This window comes from Caretta caretta, chromosome 2, assembly GCF_965140235.1.
Source record: "Caretta caretta isolate rCarCar2 chromosome 2, rCarCar1.hap1, whole genome shotgun sequence".
Classification (NCBI taxonomy): Eukaryota; Metazoa; Chordata; order Testudines; family Cheloniidae; genus Caretta; species Caretta caretta.
The window spans coordinates 196536140-196557782 of NC_134207.1; the positions used below are offsets into that span (position 1 = coordinate 196536140).

At 42.3% G+C, this 21643-nt stretch overlaps 1 protein-coding gene across 4 annotated transcripts in view; it reads right to left on the reverse strand.

Moving 5' to 3' along the window:
* Positions 1-21643, reverse strand: part of LOC125631634 (RNA-binding motif, single-stranded-interacting protein 3) — a 1082196-nt gene that overhangs the window by 373147 nt on the left and 687406 nt on the right. For all 4 annotated transcript variants that reach the window (XM_048838637.2, XM_075125723.1, XM_048838640.2 and 1 more), the window contains one exon: positions 16287-16345. In XM_048838637.2, coding sequence (XP_048694594.2) covers positions 16287-16345 — 59 coding nt within the window. The remainder of the gene's footprint in view (positions 1-16286; positions 16346-21643) is intronic.

Genomic DNA, 21643 nt, shown 5'->3' on the forward strand with positions numbered 1-21643 from the left:
TGCCGGATGCGTGGGTAGAGATGCTCCAGGCTTTTCAAAAACCAAGCCATCATGTCATGAGTGAAGACTGACCTGCCTTAGAATGGAAAGTGGAAAGCTGAGATCGCGACCAGGTGGACCTTAATTGATGACAGGGACAAACTTTGGAGCTTGGGGTGCAGCAGATAATCCAGGATTTCCTGCAGCGAGGCCTGCTCGGCTCAGATACACCGTTCCGAGGCCCAGCACGTGAACCTTTTCCATTTGACCAGGTAAGTCTCTCTGATGGAGGGTTTCCTACTACCCAGCAACACAGGTTCGGGTGCAGAAGGCTGCCATGGTTCTGGGACAGCAGATCTGGCCAGAGGAGCAGCTGCAGCAGGGCAGCTACCGAAAGGTCCAGCAACATGCCGAACCAGTGCTGGCAAGGCCATGTGAGGGCTATTAGGATAATCTTCGCCCTATGCTGCTTGATCTTCCCAAGGACCCTATAAATTAACAGCCCTGGCGGAAAGGCATACCTCAGCGCCCCTGACCACGGGATGAGAAAGGCATCTGATGTGGGGCCCTGTCCATCCCCTGGATCCAACAGAACACGTGGCATATCCTGTTCTGCCTGGACGCAAACAGGTCCACCTGGGGAGTCCCCCACCTCTGGAAGATAGGTCACTCCATCTGGAGATGGTCAGCACACTTGTGGCAAGACGAGAAGGTCCTGCTGAACTGATCTGCTAAGATTTTCCTGGTTCTGGGCAGGTGTGCGGCAATCAGATAAATGGCATGCTGCACACAAAAATCCCTAAGGTGGAGAGCTTCTTGACAAAGGGCCGATGACCTGACTCCACCCTACCTATTGATGTAATACATTGTGCCGATATTGTACGTCAGGATCTGCACCACCTTGCCCTTAAGGTGGGGCAAGAAAGCCTGGCAGGCCAGGCGAACAGGTCTGAGCTCCCTGATATTGACCTGGAGGGCCAGGTTGTCCCACAACCAGCAGCCCTGGGTGCTTCGGTCACCCAGGTGGGCTCTCCAGCCCATGTCTGAAGCATTGGAGACCAGGGTCAGTGCTGGGAACGGGGTTGCGAAGTTGAACTCCCTCCAACACCTGGGGTCTAACTACCCATCCAGGTATTACCAGATGTGATCCAGCACCCTGACTACCAGATCTAGGTCATGCCTGTTGGGGACGTAGACCGAAGCCAGCCACACTTGCAGATGACAGAGATGGATCTGGGCATCACTGACCACGTATGTACACCCGGCCATGTAGCCCAACAACCGTATGCAGGTATGAGCTGTGATGAGTGAGTGGCTCTTTACATGGGAGATCAGGACCGACATTGCCTGAAAACATTCTTCCAGAAGGAAGGCTCTGGCTTGCATGGAGTCGAAAACTGCCCCAATGAACTCTATTTGCTGGACTGGCATTAAGGTGGATTTTTTCTCATTTATTAACGGGGCCAGGTTGTGGCAGATGGAACACACCATATCGAGGCTCCTCTGCACTTGCTCCTGAGACCTGCCCTAGATGAGCCAGTCATTAAGCTATGGGAAGACCTGGACTCCTTGACATCTCAGGTAAGCAGCCACTGGTGCCATACACTTTGTGAACACCCTTGGGGCCAAAGAGAGGCCAAAGAGCAGTGCCGTGAATTGAAAATGGCGCCCATCCACTATGAAACGGAGGAAACGTCTGTGACCTTGGAATATGGAAATAAGTGTCCTTCAAGTCGAGGGTGGAGTACCAGTCTCCCGGATCCAGGGAGGGGATGATGGAGGCCAGGGAGACCATGCAAAACTTCAACTTTCTGAGAGACTTGTTGAGGCGACGCAGGTCCAGAATGTGTCTGAGGTCCCCTTTTGCTTTTTGGATTAGGAAGTAGCAGGAACAGAACCCTTTTTCCTTCATGTCTTGAGGGACCTCCTTCACCAAACCCAGGTGCAGGAGACTCTCAACCTGTTGAATGAGGAGTTGCTCGTGATAAGAGTCCAAGTCCCTGAGAGGGACAGGGAAAAGGGAGTTGATAGGGAGGGGCATCCGAAAATTGAAGGGTATAGCCTTGAGATACTATGCCCAGTACCCAGTGGTCCAAGGTGACCCACGACCAGGCCGAACGGTAGAGATGAAGGCAGTCAAAGAAAGAACAAGGTGGATCCAGGGAACTAACTGGGGCACCACTCTCAAGCACACTTTCAAAATGAGCTCTTCCGTTCCCCAGGATACTTTGCCGGATCGGGCTGCACAGGGGAGCAGAAGGAGGAAAGGCGGTGACAATTAAAGCTTGTGTCTCTATCCTTTCTCCTTGCACACCCCGACGAGGCTGCCAAGGCCTTAGTGACGGGGGTGGCTGGAAGTGCTTCCATGCAGACTGCAACATATGCATGCCCAGTGAGCGAAGGGTGGCTGGAGTGTCCTTTAACCCATGCAGCCTCACATCCATCTACTCCAAAAAGAGTCAATTCCCATCGAATGAGAGGTTCTGGATTGAGGTCTGCATCTCTTGGGAGAGGCCAGCAGTCTGAACCAGGAGCTGTACCTCATGACCATCGTTGGCGTGTCTACCCTAGCTGCCGAGTCCACCACGTCCCACGCCATTTGGAGGGAGCACTTAGCTGCCACGATACCCTCCTCCACCAGGTGTCCAAATTCCTGGGCCAAACCCTGCGGGAGGGACTCCTTAAACTTACGGAGGAAGTCCCATAAGTTAAAATTGTACCTGCCCAAGGGCCAGGTGGTTCGCCACCTGGAATTGCAGGCCAGCTGTCAAATAATTTTTTTCTCCCAAAAAGGCAGAGTCTTTTGGCCTCTTTATTTTTGGGAGTTGAACTGGTGTGCCCCTGCTTGTCCTTCTCGTTGGTCACATAGACAACCAGTGAACCCAGAGGCGGGTGGGTATAAAGGTACTCGAACCCTTTGGCCAGGACGAAGTACTTCTTTTTGGACCTTTTGAAGGTGGTAGGGATGGATGACGGGGTTTGCCAGAGGGTCTTGGGCAATTTTCAGTATCCCGTCATGCAATGGTAGTGCAACACGGGCAGGGGTAGAGGATGACAGCACACTGAACAAAGTGACTGCCTCCTTGGCCATTTCCTCCACCTCTAGGCCCAAGTTCACAGCCACCCATTGAAGCAGGGCATGGTGTTCTTTAAAATCGTCTGGCGGCTGACCCTCAAAGGTCCCGCGACTGCCTTGTCTGGGGATGAGGATTACGACTGTACTGCTGGGAGAGGCCCCAAGGCATTATCCCCCATGGGGAATGGGGGGGGTTGGTGTGGGTGCTGTCTCCTCTACCCCGACCTCTGAGTGCGTTTCATGCACTGAGCCTGGTGCTTTTGGTACCGTCGGCTATTGCTCTGAGGTAGCAGCAGATGAGAGCTGAGAAGGGGGCATCAGCAGCATGACCCATGCACTCCAATAAAGCCATTGCACTGGCCACTGACCATGCTGCCAAGGCAGCGCTGTAGACATCAACGCAACCTCAGGTGCCCAACTGAACCCGTGGAATCTTGGCGAAGGGCTAAACTGCCCTTCCACGCTGGAGGAATCCCCTTCTGGTGACCACCTGTGTCAGCCTGCTGACTGTCGCCGCCGGAGACCGGTGCTTGGAGTGGGAGGATTGGTGCTGGTATCAAGGGGACTGGTGCTGGCGCCGGGGGGACCAGAATTGCAACAGTGCAGGTGACGAAGATCTGTACCAAGAGGACGACCGGCAGGAGGGCGAACGGTGCTGGTGGTATGGAGACCGGCGCTGCCCCCTAAGTGATCCACATTGAGATGGCAGGGACCTTGAACATGGTGCCAATGACCGAAAGCGAGCCCCTGGGCTCCAGGATCTGGGCTGCGATGCCGGAGATCTGCAGCGCAGAGGCAAAGAATACTTCCTTGGCTTTGGGGATCGGTGGCGCTCCAGTGCTCCTAAAGGGTCTTAGTGGCTGGCTTGCCCTCGTAGGGAGCCTTTGCCGCTTCCTGTGGTGCCAGCAGAGCCTCTGCTCTCTCAGAGCTGGGGGAGCTTGGGAAGGCGTTGATGCCGCCACAAATTTGGGTCCCACACCACTCCCAGGAGTCAGTGGTGGATCCTTGAAGGAGCTAAGGGCCCCAACTGGGGAGGCACATCCACCTGGCTCCAAAGTGGTCGGGCGGCCCGAACTGGGTCCTTTGCCCAATTCCCCATGGCCTTTCTTGCCCAGTACCAGAGAGCCACGCTTCTTTGTTTTCTTTTGGGCACCAGTGACCAGGAGCGGTGCTGGGCAAAGCCCTGTGCCTGGGGTGTGCTGCATACCGACGACAAAGTACTAGGAGTTGAGTCTTGGCGGGACTGCTCAGAAAACAGATGAAGGGCAGCCCCTAAATGAGGAAAGCCCACAAACGAATATCCCACACTTTCTTAGCCCTGGGTCGAAAATTTTTAAAAATATGACACTTGTCCTTCACATGTGATTCACCCAAGCACTTGGGGCAGCTGCTGTAGGGGTCACTTACAGGCATAGACCTGTTACAGTCCGCATAGGTCTTAAACCCCAGAGACCGGGGCATGCCCCCACTGGGACTCTAACTTCTAACTACACTTAACAACTACTTAACACTAATTAGTATGAACAACTATTTACAAGGCCCTAAGGCTCGAATTCAGAAGAGATGAAACCCCTAGTCCTTGCTTCAATATTACTTCACCCACCAATTTTCATTCTGTAGTTAACAAAGCTGAATCATGAGCATGAAAGCCCTTTCAGTTTAGATTTAGAGTTGATTTAGCTTGAGAAGGTGACCCAAGCATAACAAAGGCTCAGAAATGAGAAGGCAAACAAAAAGAATTCAAAACGTATTATATAAAAAAAACACACACCTCAGAATTTTTAAGTCACACCAGGCCTATGCACCACTTAAATGCCACCGAAACAACACAATAAGGCTTAAGTGGGCCTTAAGCAATGCATACACATCACATGGGCCCTCTGCAGAAGGGTGAATTTCACCCACTGCATAATGGCAAAGCAGGTGGCAAGCTGTGACTAATGCTGATTGTGCTAAAATGTGCTTGCTTTACTGTCAACTCATCCTCCACCTCTCCCACTTTCTAAATTTGATTCTTCAACTCATTATATCCTGTTATAATCTAGGCCCCAATCCCGCAAAGATTTGTGTGTGTGTGTGTGTGCTTAACTTGATGCACTGTGAGTAGTCCCATTCAAGTCAGTGGCATGACTCATAGTGCATCAAGTTAAGCATGCACACCAGTTTTTTGATAATTGAGGCCCCAGACTGTAAGCACTTTTGAGGAGGGCTGTCTTTTACTAGTGTTTGTTCTGGGTTTAGCACAACTGGCCCTTATCGCTATTAATACATGAGAGTATTAACACTGTTTATCTCTTTGTACTGGCTGAGCTGATGGAGCGGTTCTTTTGCTCCCGGCATAGAGATGTAAGTTTTTGCTGCCAAAGGTTACGGTTTTTTTCCCTCATTCCCCATATACATCCTCAGGCAGTTATATGCAGTTATCAAAAAATGGCCATGTCATCTCTGAGCACGAAGCCCCAAACAGTTAGAGTACACCAGTTCTAATTAAAATGGTGGCCTGGATGGAATGCCTATTAGTGCTTTACTTTCTGTTTATTACCCACTGAGAAAGAGAACATTTATTTAATTCACTTGACTAAAATAACTCCAATGTTATAAACAAGTCAGGAAAATGTATTAATTGAAAAAAATGGAAAATGATTACTTTTCTGATTGTCGGAATAGCATAAAAGTGAGATCGAGCTATTCTGTAATTAACTGATGCTGATTCAGGATGGTTCCCGTTGAGTAATTATAATTCAGTAAGCGTCTGTCAGTACAGTTTGTTAGCAAACTGTCACTTTATATCAAGCATGTACGGGGATTCTGGCACACATATAAACCATCTAATGAAATATATGTACCAGAGCAAAATAAACAGGACAAAGGTGGTGAAAGCAAGCTAAGTAGTAGAAATTGAGCAATGCTGACCATGGCCCCTTATGGAACAACAGGGTTCTGCTTCCACAGCATAACAGTATTTTGTTGCAGTTTTTAGAAACATCCAAAACCTTTGGAAGAAATGGGTTTAGGATAAGCAAATGAGCAGTGATATTGGGAGGCATGACCTGCTTCAAGTAACCACAGATCAGATAAATAGGTTTTTATATAAGCCATGGTATCCAGCAACATGCCATGAGAAAGGATCATAACAGAAAGTCCAAGCTAAGCAAATTGATTCTGTGGGATGGGGAAAAAGCCATTGTAGTGTCAGAAGATTTTAACCCACCTCATCATGAACTAGTATTGAAAAAAATCCTCTTTAAGACTTCTGCTAACAGCCTATGGGACAAAGCAAATGTTTACAAATCACTCTCGAGACCAGAAGACATACAGAAAGATTACTCTTTGCCAAAACCTTTTTGAAATGAACACCAGGAGACTGACTGAGGGTTATATGGACCAGTGTATAAAATACGAACCAAAAATTGATTTTAACATCTATGACAAGATGATAAATGATTGGTTTATTCACCAATGATTTGGGTTTACAAATTCTGGAACTGGTATTCAACAAATTAAAAAGCTGATGTAATCAAGGATAAAATTATATACCACAGCATACTTGAGCATCTTGGGGTCCTTATGGAAAACACTTTTTAGGTCATTTATCAGTTAATTTATGAAGGGATAATGACCCAGGAAATATTCTCCTAAACAGCAAAAAAATTATTTAAATAAGAGAGTCTGGAGAACTAATTAAGGCGGCGTTTCCTCTCTCTTGAAGACTTGACCTTAAACTGAATACACAAATTTGACAGGATTGACTTAAAACAGGACAGACTTTAAATACAGTCAAGAATTGTAATCTGGCATGAGCTGCAACAAATGAGAAGTAATACTTTGCAGACATGTTGGAGGGTGTCTCTCCATCAAAGTCTTTGCAATGGGATGAAAACAACCAATGCTGCCATCATGTAGGTACAGTAAGAAGTTCAGAACTATTCATGAAACCCATTTTAGTTCCATTAGCAATAACTTTGGAAGCGTTTATAAATGTACAAATATGAAACTGCCATCTCCAAGTTATCTGCAGTGTTGTAGTAGCAGTCTTGGTCCCAAGAGATGAGAGAGACAAGGTAGGTTAGGTAATATATTTTATTGGGCCAGCTTCTTTTTTTGGCCCAGCCCTGAAGAACAATTCTCAAAGCATGCACCTTCCACCAACAGATGTTGGTCCAATAAATGATATTACTCCACCTATCTCTTCTCTCTCATCTCCAAGTTAATTAACCCAGCTAGGGCATCCTCAGTCAGATCCCATTTGCAAATCACCTAGGTTACTGTTAAATAGTCAAACTTGTGGAGTTGTATTAGGACGGGGTCATCAACAGGCAGCACACAGGCCAAATCCGGACGGCCAGATGCTTTTGAATGGACCCCGAAATCTTTTTATTTACATATTATCATTATTTTCTTTGGAGTCTGCCCCTTGACTATACCTTAACCAAGAAATCTGGACCTTGAACAAAAATAATTGACTATCCTGTATTAGGGTTTATGGGCCTACTTCAAAGCAAAGTGTAGTCAACAGAAAGACTGCCATTAACTTCAATGGGCTTTTTCAGGCCTTATATCACATAAATATTGCAGCCAGTATTGGGTAGTCAGGTCTTGAGCATCCACAGTGCGTAATGACACACATACATGTTCAGGGAGGATAAAGATAGACAGAGAATCTGATTTTCAGAGCTACCGAATACTAAAATCAAGGAGAGCTCAGCATGCTAAGATCGTTTGAAAAAGCAGACCAACAGTTTATTTATCTTGATACCAATTTGGTTCAAGGGCAATAGTAATAAAATATTGCCTTCAGGTTTGCACACTCTTGGGCTTCAAATAATATAGCTGGATGCCAGGAACTGTTTTCATTCAAGGAAAATATTTACCACTGTTTCATTTAGAGTAGACCAGTACTGTTTTCAGAGCTGCCAATTCTTGTGATTTAATTGCAAGTATTTGGTGTGTTTCTTAGAGATGAGGCACCCAGATTCATGTGATTATATGAATGAAACAAAGTTTCTATCCCCCATGGTGGGGAAGAAAAGCTTGAGAAGAGTGTACCCCCGAGGCTGAGAAATCAGAAGACAAATAAGAACCCAAAACGTATTATTTAACAAAAAAAACCCTCCTCATTTTTAAGCCAATCTGCATTTTTGGGGTTGACAGAACTGGGTTTTATAAAAAATAGTGTGTACAATATAAAATTTGTCATATGATACAAGGAAAACTATCAGTAATATGGTTGAACTTGGTGACACAGTGGATTAATACAGTGCCCTTCCAACTCTAGGACTTCTATCCTTTCTTGCCTAAAAAGCTTGGCACATCTCAGCATAATTTGCAGTCTCTGCTCAAGAGGCCTAAGACTGAGTAAGCAAGGGCTGCCACATGTGAGAACTGAGATGGAATGGCAGAGCTGTGCAGAGAAGCTTGCAGCATGCCTTCCAACGCTCATCCTCTAGCCAGCCCTGTCACACCCCTCACTTTCATGAAAACCCCAACATTAAAATGCTACATATCCCTACATTTTAACAACATGTAGATTCTTATCTCACTGATGGCATGGAACATTTTTTTTTAGAAAGAACTAGGACTATAAAATCATCACATTCATTATGACAGGTTTCAGAGTAGCAGCCGTGTTAGTCTGTGTTTGCAAAAAGAAAAGGAGTACTTGTGGCACCTTAGAGAGTAACAAATTTATTTGAGCATAAGCTTTCGTGAGCTACAGCTCACTTCGTCAGATGCATTCAGTGGAAAATACAGTGGGGAGATTTATATACATAGAGAACATGAAACAATGGGTGTTACCATACACACTGTAACGAGAGTGATCACTTAAGGTGAGCTATCACCAGCAGGAGAGCGGGGGGGGGGAGTGGGTCAAAGTGTGTGTTGTAAATGGCTTGTCTGTCTACTTTTTGTAAAGTCCAGCCACGAGGAACTTTGTGTGGAAGGTTGGTTTTTTATGAGAGTATCCAGTTTTCAGAGCTCATTCTTAATTTTTCCCTGTTTGCTCTAGAGGATGTTGATCAATTGGTTCCGCAGTTTCTTTGAGAGCGTGGGGCACAAGCTGTCAGCATAGTCTGTGTGGTATGTAGATTGTAATGGATTTTTTACCTTTAGTCCTTTTGGTATGATGTCCATCTTTTGCATTTGGAAAGGAAGATGATGTCTGTCTGTATCTGTACGAGTTTTTTCATGAAGTTTTTACAACACACACTTTGCTTCTCTACAAAAGAAAAAGGACACTAAACAATCTAAACTACTACATGCCACAAGGGGCCACAGCAGTGGTTCCCTTAACCCACCCAGCAATATTGTTAATCTATCCAACTATACTCTTAGCCCAGCAGAAGAATCTGTCCTATCTCGGGGCCTCTCCTTCTGCCCCTCCACCCCCACGAGCATGATACAGTTCTCTGGTGACCTAGAATCCTATTTTCGACGTCTCCGATTCAAGGATATTTCCAACACACCTCTGAACAACTTACTAACCCACAGAGACCTTCCTACCAACACTACAAAAAGAAGGATTCTGGGTGGACTCCTCCTGAAGGTCGAAACAGCAGACTGGACTTCTACATAGAGTGCTTCCGCTGACATGCACGGGCTGAAATTGTGGAAAAGCAGCATCACTTGCCCCATAACCTCAGCCACGCAGAACACAATGCCTTCCACAGCCTCAAAACAACCCTGACATCATAATCAAAAAGGCTGACAAAGGAGGTGTTGTCGTCCTCATGAATAGGTCGGAATATGAACAAGAGGCTGCTAGGCAGCTCTCCAACACCACTTTCTACAAACCATTACCCTCTGATCCCACTGAGGGTTACCAAAAGAAACTACACCATTTGCTCAAGAAACTCCCTGAAAAAGCACAAGAACAAATCCGCACAGACACACCCCTGGAACTCCGACCTGGGGTATTCTATCTGCTACCCAAGATCCATAAACCTGAAAATCCTGAACGCCTCATCATCTCAGGCATTGGCACCCCGACAGCAGGATTGTCTGGCTATGTAGACTCCCTCCTCAGGCCCTATGCTACCAGCACTCCCAGCTATCTTTGAGACATCACTGACTTCCTGAGGAAACTACAATCCATCGGTGATCTTCCTGAAAACACCATCCTGGTCACTATGGATGTAGAAGCCCTCTACACCAACATTCCACACAAAGATGGACTACAAGCCGTCAGGAACAGTAATGTCACGGCAAACCTGGTGGCTGAACTTTGTGACTTTGTCCTCACACATAACAATTTCACATTTAGGGACAATGTATACCTTCAAATCAGCGGCACTGCTATGGGTACCCACATGGCCCCACAGTATGCCAACATTTTTATGGCTAACTTAGAACAACGCTTCCTCAGCTCTCATCCCCTAATGCCCCTACTCTACTTGCGCTACATTGATGACATCTTCATCATCTGGACCCATGGAAAAGAAGCCCTTGAGGAATTTCACCATGATTTCAACCATTTCCATCCCACCATCAACCTCAGCCTGGACCAGTCCACACAAGAGATCAACTTCCTGGACACTATGGTGCTAATAAGCGATGGTCACATAAACACCACCCTATACTGGAAACCTACCGACCGCTATTCCTACCTATGTGCCTCCAGCTTTTACCCTGACCACACCACACGATCCATTGTCTACAGCCAAGCTCTACGATACATCCGCATTTGCTCCAACCCCTCCGACAGAGACAAACACCTACAAGATCTCTATCAAGTGTTCTTACAACTACAATACCCACCTGCTGAAGTGAAGAAACAGATTGACAGAGCCAGAAGAGTACCCAGAAGTCACCTACTACAGGACAGGCCCAACAAAGAAAATAACAGAACGCCACTAGCTATCACCTTCAGCCCCCAACTAAAACCTCTCCAATGCATCATCAAGGATCTACAACCTATCCTGAAGGATGACCCATCACTCTCACAGATCTTGGGAGACAGGACAGTCCTTGCTTACAGACAGCCCCCCAACCTGAAACAAATACTCACCAGGAACTACACACACCACACAATGGAACCACTAACACAGGAACCTATCCTTGCAACAAAGCCCGATGCCAACTGTGTCCACATATCTATTCAGGGGACACCATCATAGGGCCTAATCACATCAGCCACACCATCAGAGTCTCGTTCACCTGAACCTCTACCAATGTGATATATGCCATCATCTGCCAGCAATGCCCCTCTGCCATGTACATTGGCCAAACTGGACAGTCTCTACGTAAAAGAATAAATGGACACAAATCAGACGTTAAGAATTATAACAGTCAAAAACCAGTCGGAGAACACTTCAACCTCTTTGGTCACTTGATTACAGACCTAAAAGTGGCAATTCTTCAACAAAAAAACTTCAAAAACAGACTCCAACGAGAGACTGCTGAATTGGAATTAATTTGCAAACTGGATACAATTAACTTAGGCTTGAATAGAGACTGGGAGTGGATGGGTCACTACACAAAGTAAAACTATTTTCCCATGTTTATTCCTCCCTCCCACCCCGCACTGTTCCTCAGACGTTCTTGTCAACTGCTGGAAATGGCCCACCTTGATTATCACTACAAAAGGTTCTGCCCCCCCTCCCCCCTTTGCTGGTAATAACTCACCTTAAGTGATCACTCTCCCACAGTGTGTATGGTAACACCCATTGTTTCATGTTCTCTATGTATATAAATCTCCCCACTGTATTTTCCACTGAATGCATCCGATGAAGTGAGCTGTAGCTCACGAAAACTTATGCTCAGATAAATTTGTTAGTCTCTAAGGTGCCACAAGTGCTCCTTTTCTTTTTGCACATTCATTATGTATCCAGCTATCTAAAACAGGAGATTCTACTTTTTTATATAAGCATATGGTTTCAAAATTAAATAAATGTGTGTTACAAATTATTTCCTGTCCATGAGAGCCATCCCCCCCCATTCATGCTCAGCATGCTCTCCCGGTGTGTGGAGTTTACAGTCAGCGAACAAGCACAGAACCACTTTGCTGGATTTTTTTTTTCTTCTCTCTCTCTCTCTCTCTCTCTCTCTCAGAATGGCAGTTCTGAGAATCATAACTAACAGAGCACACTTATTTCAGTTTGTGCTATTCCCAATAAATAAAATGTATTGTCTAAAGAGCTGTCCACAGAGCTTAGATGCTTTCTTCACTAGAATATGATTTCACATGGGCCTGCTCCATGTTGCTATTCTGAGCCAAACTCCTTCACTTTAAATATGATAACACAATAATAATTAATAAATACAAAGCATAGCTACAGCAATACATATTTTCAAAGTGATGTAAGAGCATTAATCTTCAGAGTCCAGCTGTAAAATAGGTTACTGTCTCAGGTTTACAGATATACACAATATATTACATACATACCTATCCAGATGCTTCTAAGGGTGTGGTTACCAGCGCATCCAAGCACCTCGTTTACATTAGGTTTCGGTTCATGCGGGTACTTAAGCACATGAATAGTCCCACTTACTTAAATTTAAGACAAGACAAACCAATATCAGTACAGAGGTAGTTGGCATCACCATATCACTTCCTGCTCATTGCCTCTCTACTCTTGTAGCAGCCCTGTGGCTAGGGCAACAAGGTCACCCTTTTCTATACACAAAGAAAGATAAATTCATATACGAAAAGGCTCAGTGGGCTTTGAATCTTGGGCTCAATACAGAGGTAACTGGCTGTAGCTGAATGACCTGTGATATACAGGAGGGCAGACTAGATGTTCCCTTCTGACCTTAAACTTTAAGAAACCCTAATGAAAGCACGTTTGTAACCCAAACTTTTGCCTTTTAAATATGAATAAGTAGTATCTAGCAATAGGTTTCTGGAAAAGAAAGAAGTTTCAGTGAAGTAGGACAATTACTTATGAAGTCTCTGTGGTTTCCCTCATCAAGTTAGATAAATTTCCCTCCAAAAGACAAAACACTGCCACTCATTAAATCAAGGCAGGTACTCCCTCTATTCTGTAAAATGAAGTCTGTAAGGTTGAAGTGTCTGTCTTCTAGAAGCTACTGCATTTCATGGTTTTTATTTCATAAAACTGAATGATCCTCATAGGTAGGAATTAAGACCTCTGGTCATTCTCCCATGGCTCATCTTTTAAGGTGCTGATGAAATGCCCAAGACAATGTGAGCTCCTGAGTAAACTAGGAAGTAAATCTGCATGCACACCATTAAAGAGTCTGCAAGGGCAGATGCAGATAACAGAAATTCATACATTAAGGAATGGGCTTGTATATTTGGCAGAATAACTGTTCTGTATTCCATTGCTATGAGGTATGGAAACTGTACTGTGAACCATCCATTACTCATTCCCTCTGCTCTAAACATGTAAGCCTATCAAAGGCAAGCCAGTTGGAGGAAAAAACCCTGCAAAGGGAAGAGTCTATGCATTTAAGATTAATGTTTCTCTTACAGAATTTTCCCCGACTTTTAAAATCAGCAAATACGCTAGACCCAGAAGGCAAATGCATGGAAGGAAAAGCAAAAACAGCAAAAATTCTCCAACTTGTACATTAGGTGTCATCAGGCTTTTGTGTTTGAATATCTGTATGAATCATATGTCCATTTTTCATTACGCTCCATATTGGATTGTTCCCTGTTTTGTTCAGTGATTTTTGGCCACTTTGTCATGACTGTGCTTGTTTTTTTTAATATACTGTTCTATTACAGAGTGATTGTTGCTGCTGCCGTGCCTCAGTGTGTATGCTACCCAAGAAGAACAATCTTGAAATGAAAGATTACGTCAAAAGGTTTCCCTAGTGAACTATCTTGGAATATATGTTTTCTTGGATCCGACTGTTTAATTCTCACCAGAAAAAAAAAATGTTTTGATAACACTAGTCCTTAACATGGTGCGAGTGAATTTTTACAGGCAGAGGAATGTTTGAAGAATAAATCAAACCAAAATTCAATCTGTTTTCCTCATTGTTGGGAAAGGATACACGTAACACTTCAAGTTAGACAGAGCATTCTGTCTCAAAAAGAAAAGGAGTACTTGTGGCACCTTAGAGACTAACAAATTTATTTGAGCATAAGCTTTTGTGAGCTACACCTGAATGCATCCAATGAAGTGAGCTGTAGTTCACGAAAGCTTATGCTCAAATAAATTTGCTAGTTTCTAAGGTGCCACAAGTACTCCTTTTCTTTTTGCGAATACAGACTAACACGGCTGCTACTCTGAAACCTGTCACTCTGTCTCAGTGGATCTGTGAGGAATCTCATTGATACCTGTGCAATTTCTTAAAATGATCTTTTTTTTTTTTGCTGTCATGTGAACTCTTTATTTGGAGGTTTTAGTTTTTAAACTCACTGCTGTAATTTGGCCAAATATCAAGTGGCATTGAAATATGTTTCTGAGTCTTAAAATCGCAAGATGACTTCCCACCACTCTGAGATTTTACTATAATCACTCCCTTTATATTTGATGGTACACCACCTACATTACAGACTGGTGTGCCTACTTGACTGGCCATCTCATTCTTTTCTGCACCTTTAAGAAGTTTGTTTTGCCAAAGAGGAACGAACTGTTACCCATTATTTAAATAAGCAAAATGCTCATCCCTACTATATTTGCCATTTCCATGCCATCTATTGTAAATAAGTCCATGTTTACGGTCATTCAGTTGTACTACTCATGCCATAAAGATATTTCCTCTAAAACATGAACAAATGTGTCTCACTTTTTCCTTGCTGTAAACTATAGTGAAAACAAATCTTATTAAATTCTCATTATTACATAGCACCTATTGCTGTGATATAACAGAAGACAAAATGAAACAGCCCCAAAACCCAGAAATGGAAGGCTAAATCCCTCCATTCTCTTCTTTCTGTCTCTCAGCACCCTCTCCCCCCCCCATTTTTATATGTATTTTTCAGCCACATCCTTTCCTTGTATTATAGCCCATTGTTATGAACAAAATGTTGGTGGGAACGGTGGTGCAGTGCTGAACATAAGGCACCATCTTGTCGGACTGTTTGATGAGATAGACACTGCTGTTAATTTTAAAGCAGCAACAAGCCCCCCATCTTGCATATGCAGGCCAGCATAGTGTGTGTACAATGAGTCCTAGAGCCTGACTACATGCACCAGGTGGCAAACCATGCCTTTTTGGGACTGTGGTGTTTTGTCAGGGTACAATTTCAGTCCCCCTTCCTAATATACCATTGTGTGGCTATCCAGTACTGCTGCTGCATGGGTTATAGGGAAAGAAACTCCATATGCCAGTTTCTAAGCACGCTTTTGTAACACTAGCAGGATTTTGTCCCTTCTCACTTTTCCTCAAGTTTCCTTCCATATTTCCCCTCTTCACATCTTATTTCATCACTAACCTCATATTTCACTTAGTTTGCTACCTTAAGATGCCATAGACCTTTTCTTACCAGGGCTACATAGAAAATGCTTTCTTCCAGAATCCACTCCTTGTGAGGCAAATCCGGTGAGACATCAGTGCAAAAAGATTCTACAGTTCACTAGCTGTGGAATTACAGTGTTATCCTGCCGGAAAGTGGACTCCACTGTGAGAACCAACAGTTAAAGTCCCACCCATGGAAAAGATGGACCTTCAGACTGTTTATCAGATAATTATTCTAGTCTCAGAAATCTCTGTATGTATCTATCTAGAGAAAGATATAGACACATGCAAACACCATATCTCCACAGTACACATTTATTTCACTAAAAGAAACAGAATATTTTGAAATATTATCAGAGAAATTAAAAATGCAAAACTGCAAGAGTAAGTATGCATTTTCATATCACTATGTCACAATTTTATGATCAATGTTGTGCCACAGTGCATATTTTCTTCTTCCAGCAATGTAGTCTGAGACATTCTAGAATAGAAAAATTAAACCAGGTTTTGCTTGGGAAAGTTTTCCCAAGGGTTTCTCATTTTGCTATAGGAAATCAATTTGCATCACTGATGATATCATTCAAATCAGACAACGCTATGTGGTTAGAAGGTAATTTACTTTTCTACCGAAGCAATTTGAAACCTGTTCTGATTTGCGATTTTCATTTTGTTTGTTAATGAAAAAAATTAATGAGCAATGTTACTGGAAAATACAACTCAGAGCTCTGGCATTATTAAATATGTTTGCAATATACTGTACATTGTGTTGATTGCACAGTCGGAGCCCAAACCTTGGCGGATGGAATACCAATCAATCAGCCAAACAGACATCGAACTCATCGGGAGGACTCTTTGCACATACCTTTGCACTGATTTGTGTTTTTGTCAAGAATTGCCTTTGTGGATACAATTTTCCCATACCTACAGAGAAAAGAAAAGAAAAGAAAAAGAAGAAAAATGCATGTTATTATATTTAACCCTAAATCTATGCAGACTATTCCATCCTGTTTATTATATATATATATGTATACACACACACACAAGAGAGAGGGGAGTTCACCCATAGAAGAGGTAGAGGACGGACAGCAAGCTTCCCTGCATTCTCTCTGCACTGCAATGCAGATCCTGAGGGATGTTCATTTTCCATGCCCATTCAAACTCTGATCTCTACACCGAGACTCCCAACAAAAATGCCAGTTATGGAGTGGCCAGTAGGCTATCCAGATAGACAGATCTTTCTCTGGTGAAGGAAATTAACTTTATTTAAATGTATATTTGCATTTTAAGCCATCAAAGGAAGTTTTGTTTTTTAATGGGAATGGAGTAGACGCTTTCCCACCATTCACCAAATGCCCTATAAAGCTGGCTGACAAAAAGAGATCCAAAGGAAGAATTATTTTTTTTAAAAGGTATCTAATACATTTTAGATAGTCAAAGCAATTTTTGTTAATTGAATGCTGATGAGTGTTTGCATATATGACACTACAACAAACAGCACAGCTTAAGAGTACTTCCACGAGACTCAGCCTCTTGAGAGGGAATTTTAATTTCATGGACCAGTTACAACTTGTTGCGTTCAACAGTTCGACCATAAAGTGAGTGCCTGTCTTTAACTCAAATGGAAGAGGACTGAAAATGCATATTTATTCATTAGTTTGGAAATAGTTTGTGTCATGCAACAACGGTAAAGAATCACAGAAAGGGCCCCTTTTTGCCATCACTGAATACCAGACTTAAGTGAAAAAAGAAAAACAATATTATCCCTGAAGCTACACTGTCTTCATCTCTATTTCACTGCCCAGCTCCTTCTAGAACCTTTCCCGAAACCCTCTTCCACCAAATTTGAAGAAACAGTACACACATTCTCACAAGGTGTGCTTTCATTTTGGAAGATGCGCATGTAAGACATGACCCACCATCATGAATTGTGATACCACCAGATACCATGATCATGGGCACAATACATTAGATACACAGGCATTAAGTCAGTCAGCCAAGGTTCTCTTTAGCAATAATAATTTTGGCCCTTATTCAAGAAAGCACTTAAGCATGTGCCTAAAGTTAAACGTGATCTTATGTGCCTTGCTGAACAGAGAGGAATTCCAAAGTTGGGGCCTTTACGTATACCTCCCTTACATTATTCTTTACACTAGTATTTGCAGCGGACTTTAGTCACAGCCAAAGACCAGCAAGCACATATCCTAAGAATATACAGTAGAACCTCAGAGTTACGAACACTTCCGGAATGGAGGTTGTTCGTAACTCTGAAATGTTTGGAACTCTGAACAAAACGTTATGGTGGTTCTTTCAAAAGTTTACAATTGACTGACTGAATACAGCTTTGAAACTTTACTATGCAGAAGAAAAATGCTGCTTTCCCGTTTTCTTTTTTTAGTAGTTTATAATTAGCAGTTTACATTTAACACAGTGTTGTACTGTATTTGCTTCTTTTTTTTTCATCTCTGCTGCTGCCGGATTGTGTACTTCCAGTTCCCAATGAGGTATGTGATTGACTGGTCAGTTTGTAACTCTGAGGTTCTACTGTAGTATCAAATTCTCTGTTGGTGTGATTTACAAGCATTTTATGGGTAAATTTACACCAGCAAAAAATTTGGCCCATGAAGTGCATTTTCATTTATTTGATTTATAAACCAAATAAACGCAATATATACAAATAAACAATGCCTTTCTATTCTCTTAAGAGTCTTTGACAGATACCGAGAAAGAGAATCCAATTAAAATCAGCAGTTAACCCACAACAGCCTCAATTAAAACTCAACCCCCAATTAAACTTTCTCCAAAAAAAACCCCTAACATTAGTCTTCATTAGGACTCTCTCGTAACATAAAAACTCCAAAGGAATGGATATGCTGTTCCAATGCAAGCCTCTGAGATGTAGAAGTCTGTGCATACAGTGGTTTACTTGTGAGTGCAAGAACCCAGAGCCCGAAATGTGAAGCAGTTACTTAAATCTGCTTTACTCTTTTGAATTTCTTGCCAACAAAAGAGACATTTGTGGTTCTATTACATTTACTATGGACTTTCCAAGGTTATTTGCTATACACCGCAATCCTGCAAATGCTTAGTCACATCAGTCATTTCACCTGGAAGTAGTCCCATTCATCCCAGTGGAACTACTCAAGCAAGTAAAGTTACTCATGTAGCTAAGTGCTGGCAGAGTTGGACTCTACTGGAGTAGTAAGAGGTGCTAAAGAATGCTCTCCACTATATGAATAGCCTTCACATTAACGTATAGCTATAAACCCTGAGTACTACCACAAGAAAGTAACTAGAATTAATTTGGACACAGTTTTCCTAAATACTTCACAGTAATTGGAACATGAGCTCTGATGAGTGGTGATAATTTGAGTTCTGCAAGGTAGAAAAGTATTTAGTTTATTCAGAAAATGATAATTTTCTTGCATAGGAGGACTGCAATAAAAGGCTCTGATTTCCGTTAGGATTTAGTTGGCTTTCCTGTCAGGATAAACTATGTAATTTCGATTCTATCCACACAGAGGTTCCAAAAGTGGATTCCACAATGGGAATTCACACATTAATATGATGTAATAATACAATGTAGCTCAAGAGATGGCTTCTTAATCTGTTGTTTTAAATGCTAACTACTAGTTAGTAAAATCCAACAGCCCATATGTTTGCTCTGTACAATACTAGTATTTTTAAAATATAAAGATACTAGACATATAGATTTGTAAAAGGAACAGGAGTACTTGTGGCACCTTAGAGACTAACAAATTTATTTGAGCATAAGCTTTCGTGGGCTACAGCCCCACTTCATCAGATGCAAAGAATGGAACGTATAGATTTCCTTAACATATAGATCTTACTAAATGTTCCATTCTATTCATCCGATGAAGTGGGCTGTAGCCCATGAAAACTTATGCTCAAATAATTTTGTTAGTCTCTAAGGTGCCACAAGTACTCCTGTTCTTTTTGCGGATATAGACTAAGACGGCTGCTACTCTGAAACCTGTCATATAGGTTTGTGTGTGTCATGAGAACACATAAGCACTGTTTAGTTTCCTGCTGAATTATAGTGCCTGTTTTTGAAACCATCCTTCCACAGGGCCTATATTCAAGTGCTTCATCAAAGAAATATTACGGGAAGCACTGTAGTTCAAAACCCACCATCATCTACACTTTGGATTTCAGGTACATATCTTTAAGTTTATGCTTGCTGCATCACTACACCTGAATGGGAGTGGATATTAGGAACTTGAGAGGCTGTGAGTGGTTTCCATTTTGCAGGGTTCAAAACAGACCCATTTTGCATTTTCCATGAAATCTTTCACAAAACTTTTTTATTGTCAACATTATTAAAATTTTCAAAATGTTTTAATTTATCATAGTTTCCATAAAATTTCAGTGATAATTTTGATAGTCATTTGGATAAGAAATGTTGCAAAAAATTAGAAGAAAACAAAAATTTAGAGGTTTTTTTTTAAAACAAACTGTAAAAGGTCAGTTTTTCAACAAAAAGCCTTTTCCTTTGGAAAAAAAATTCTACCAACTCTAGTCTTATTAGTTTTGGGTTAAACTACTCAAAACTTCACACTAAATGTTCTGGGAGTCAATGGAACCAAAAACTCAAAACAAAACTGATCCAAAACCTCAAATTTCTCAAGGTCTCAGGTGAAAACCTAAATTAAAATCAGAGCTTCTTTGCACTAGGCACTTCTAGCATACACATAGCAAAAGACAGTCCCTGACATGAGCAGTTTACTGTTTCAATAATCATGCAACATCACTCAGTTTTGAAGGTTTTACCACAAAATTCAAAACCTAAATCCAAGGTTTAACTTCTGCTTTGGGTTTTACCACAAAAGTTTTACACAGCTCTAGTTCTAATGTTTCCCTTTCATTCCTTTTGCCTTCCTGAAAAAGATCAGCTTCTGCATGTCAACCAAACCCAAGGAAAACTCCAGTAGTGTATGATATTGGTAACAATTTAAAATAAAATAAAATAAACTTTTCCTCGGTTCTCTGTATATTGCTAGCTTCAATTACTGAAGGTGGTTTCAGGTTATGAATCTGGCTTGAAGGTTTACACAGGGCCTCATCCTGCAGTCCTCATAAACCCAGAACTCCCAGAAACTTAATTGAGAATTCTGGGTGCATAAGGAATGCAGAATAGACAGAGTTTATGATGTTGTTTAGCTGGTATCACAGTAACAGTATGATACTATTTAACAACCGATCATATTTTTATTTAAAGGCTCCAGGTGGTAGATCAGCATTTATGTAGCAAATACCAGCAGAAAGTTAGCTGGCATGTTAATCATCCAATATCTGGTGTTAAAATTATATGGAGCACTTAGAGAACACTTCAAGTTGTAGCTGATGTGAAAACACAAAGTGAAAGATTCTTTTCCATTGTCTACACCAGCGATTCCCAAACTTTTGAGGGTTGTCTCCCCTCCCAACCAGATTCCTCCAGATTTATTAATTTATATATAAACAATTTACATGGGTTTGTTTTATGACAATATTGTGATGGGAAAGTCACACAGATTTCTGAAAAAATTCTCCACAGATGCCTTATAGAATATGGTAAGAATGGTTATCTATCTTACGTACAGCCGCGACTCATTGAGATGTGTTGTCCATACGGATTCTCCTCTTGCTGCACACATGCTCAAGGAATGTGATAGCAACCTTGCACACATGGGGCACATTCACACCAAGTGGAATCTGCGTGGACTACCACTTGAAAAATTTCTGTTTCACATGATCATTTCTGTGCAGTCCACCTATTACTGAACTACATTTTAAATCCTGTATTTAATGTAATGAAAGATACTTACTACTTCAGCCATTGTAAAAATTATTTGTTTAAAATCCTTAAAAATCAAAGGGCCCCATATCTTTTGAAGAAAAGCTCTGCAACCACAAAAACCTTTTATTGGCCTGTGATCACAGTAGCAGAATTTACGCCACTTTCATGAATCCGTGCATGGAGGTGCGGGGGGAGGGGAGAGGGTCAGGAATTTGCTGTTGGGTTCATAAGATTGTATTTCTGCCCAATATGATCAATGTTTAACTCAGTGTATAACCCATACCTATCATTAAGTGTTATTGCCTCTACCACTTGCTTTATTCTGACTGTCAAATTCAGAAGGGATCATTTTTTCGCTGGATATAGGATAAATGAGCACCGCAATTGAGAATGATATTACAGCCAAAATTTTCAAAAATGGC